General features: G+C 38.7%; 1 protein-coding gene across 1 annotated transcript in view; it reads left to right on the forward strand.

Moving 5' to 3' along the window:
- Blvra (biliverdin reductase A) overlaps positions 1-2,973 on the forward strand; it is a 46,117-nt gene that overhangs the window by 39,913 nt on the left and 3,231 nt on the right. Inside the window, exon 6 of the mRNA XM_029562973.1 lies at positions 2,108-2,279. Coding sequence (XP_029418833.1) covers positions 2,108-2,279 — 172 coding nt within the window. The remainder of the gene's footprint in view (positions 1-2,107; positions 2,280-2,973) is intronic.

Raw genomic sequence — 2,973 nt, forward strand, 5'->3', positions numbered from 1 at the left:
ATGTCATGGAAGATTTTTCTTTCCCCCTCAACTATAATTGACATTTTTGCTAGGTATAGTATTCTGGACTGGCATCTATTGTCATGTAGAACTGGAAATACCTTGGTCCAGGCTCTTCTGGCTTTCATAGTTTGCATTGATAAGTCAACTATAATTCTGATGGGCTTTCCTTTGTATGTGACTTGTTTTTCTTTTGCTGCTTTCAGTATTCTCTCCTTGTTCTGTACATTTAGTGTTTTTACTGTGATATGTTGTGGGGAGTTTCTTTTCTGATCCTGTCTATTTGGTGTTCTATGTGCTTCCTTTATTTGTATGGGGATGTCCTTCTTTAATTTTGGGAAATTATTTTCTACAGTCCTGTTTAAGATCTGGTCAATACCATTAACCTGAAATTCTTCTCCTTCCTCTATACCTGTGATCCATAGATTTGGTCTTTCCATGGTGTCCCACATCTCCTTCATATTCCATTCCTGTCTCTTTTTTAATTTTTCATAATCTTTGCTTGAGTGGTCCAATTTAACTTTATCCTCCAGTGTTGATATTCTGTTTTCCATTTCATTCATTCTAGCAGTGAGGCTTTTCCCTGTTGTTTCAAGTTGGCTTGTTGAGTTTTGCACTTCCTTCTTCATTTCTGCCTGAGTTTTCTTCAAGGTTTCTATCTCTTTTGTGAATCCATTCCGAAGTTTATCCCTATCTTCTTTCAATTCTTTGATTTGTTTGTTTGTGTGTTCTTTAAATTCATTGAATTCCTTGATCATGTTTATGATTGTTCTTTTAAATTCAGTGTCCTGGGTTATCTCTAGGGGGTTCTCCTTGTAGAACTCTTCTACAGGACTGGTGGAGTTTGGTTGGGACATAGTGTTTTGGCTTTCTATTTTATTATTCTTTCATTGTGATTTTGGCATGTAAATTTCTTTTGTTTGTGATCCTGATATGCGAATTAAGTTGAAGTATGCTTCTGTTTGTATTATTGGTGTGCCTTGGTCCTTTTCTTATTAATTATGTAAAGCTGGTTGGTCCAGGTTTCAGGTTCTCTCAGGTTTTATTTTGGAGGGAACTGATGGCTTCAGATCAGCTACTCAGGAGTACCCACAGAAGCCCAATTCAGGTTCCAGTCAGGTACACTCAGGCTTCCTTCTAGGATATGCACCCCTACTAGTGGGAACTCAGTGCAAAATTTGAGAAGATCCCTAAGAGGGTCGCTGATTTTGGGACTCTCAGATGATCTGCTTAGCCCCTATGCCAGAGGAAGACCAGAACAGGCACTCTATGGGGATCTGCTGAGATCACAGCCTACAATGATGGAAGTCAGGAACCTACCCTCTCAGGCTGTCTGCTAAGATCTCAGACTTATCCTACCAAAACCAGCTCCGTCCTGGGGCCTTAGGAGGGGCCTCATGCAATCCCAGTTAGTGGGAAGCTCAGCACCATGTGGAGGCAGGATCTGAGGGCCCAGTTTGTAGCCTCTATGCCTGGGGGAGGCCGGAACAGGTGGTCCGAGATTGAAACTTTTAACCCTAGACCACTGCTCTTGATATTGATCAGCCTATGTGTTAACATTTTGTTTACACTTTAAGCTACCATGGTGCCATCATCCCACTGCCATTTTCATATATAGTACTTACAAGAATCTGTGTTTCAAAGGCTAAAATACCATAGTTCTTCTTACCAGATCTCTTTAAATCTCTTAATTGAGGAGGGTATGTAAGTATGTATCTATGTGTATGAGTATGTATTCATTTATATATGTATACATGTGACTACTGAATAAATTAGAAATCTGATTTTTTTTTTATTCTCTCTGGTTCTATTGACCACTATTGCTAGAAGATTGTCTGATTTACTAACATCATTGAATAAAAAATGCATTTTCAAAGTATTTTAAAAATTTTTTTAAAAAAGAAGAGAAACACTTTTGTGGAAGAACTTCCATTTAGCAACATACCTTTCATCGTTTTGTTGATTACCATACATAGCTATGCCATGATGCAGGACATCCTTCTAATTACTTAGCTGTGCCCCTTCCCAGTCTCCCCTGGATCCTGAGCTTCAAGAGCCGTTTCCAATTCATGTTCTCAGTTCCCACATCATTTGTGATTGTTTGCAGCTGGACCACTGGCAGAAGAGCAATTTGGCTTCCCCGCATTCAGTGGCATTTCTCGCTTGACCTGGCTGGTCTGCCTCTTTGGGGAGCTTTCTCTTGTTTCTGCCACTTTGGAAGAGCGAAAGGAAGATCAGTATATGAAAATGACTGTGCATCTCAAGACTGAGAACAAATGGTAAGTCATGAGAAATACGAGAGACGTTTTAATGTCTTCAGGCATTTATAAGAGTGACTCCTGAGGGGCCACACGCTGCCTTCCAGACCCAGTATGTATCTGTTCCTGCAGACAGAGAACTATGATCTTGTTTATACTCTCTCTTTCCATCCTTACAATACTTCTCTAACATGTGAACAAACAATGTAAGCTCAGGTGCCATTAAATAGTGGCTTACAGAGCTGAAGTAGGTTGTCCAAATTGCACAAGTAATTAATTTTATACTGTATTATTTATTTATTTTTCTACTTATTTTAGAGGTGGGTTGTTATGGTGTTGTCCAGGCTAATCTCAAAGTCCTAGGCCTAAGTGACCCTTCTGTCTTCTTGAGTAGTAGACTACAAACGCGTCATTGCTACCATTCCATTATTAGCTATAAGGAAATAAATAACTAAAGGTACAAGAAACACCTTGATATTCTACACTGCCTCAAACGTCAAGATTCTGTTATTTGGAAGGACATGTGAAATTGTTTTAAGTATACAAGACCATTTGGAATAACTCAAATTTAAGCTACATTCAAATTAATTTTAGTCATCAATATTTTCTTTTTTTAATTTCAGGGTATTTTTGGTTTTTTTTTTTTTTTTTTTTTTTTTGATGGTCTTTTTGAGACGGGGTCTCCCTGTAGCCTCAGCTGTCCTGGAACTCACTA

This window comes from Nannospalax galili, unplaced genomic scaffold (assembly GCF_000622305.1).
Source record: "Nannospalax galili isolate Female #2095 unplaced genomic scaffold, S.galili_v1.0 scaffold735, whole genome shotgun sequence".
NCBI lineage: Eukaryota > Metazoa > Chordata > Mammalia > Rodentia > Spalacidae > Nannospalax > Nannospalax galili.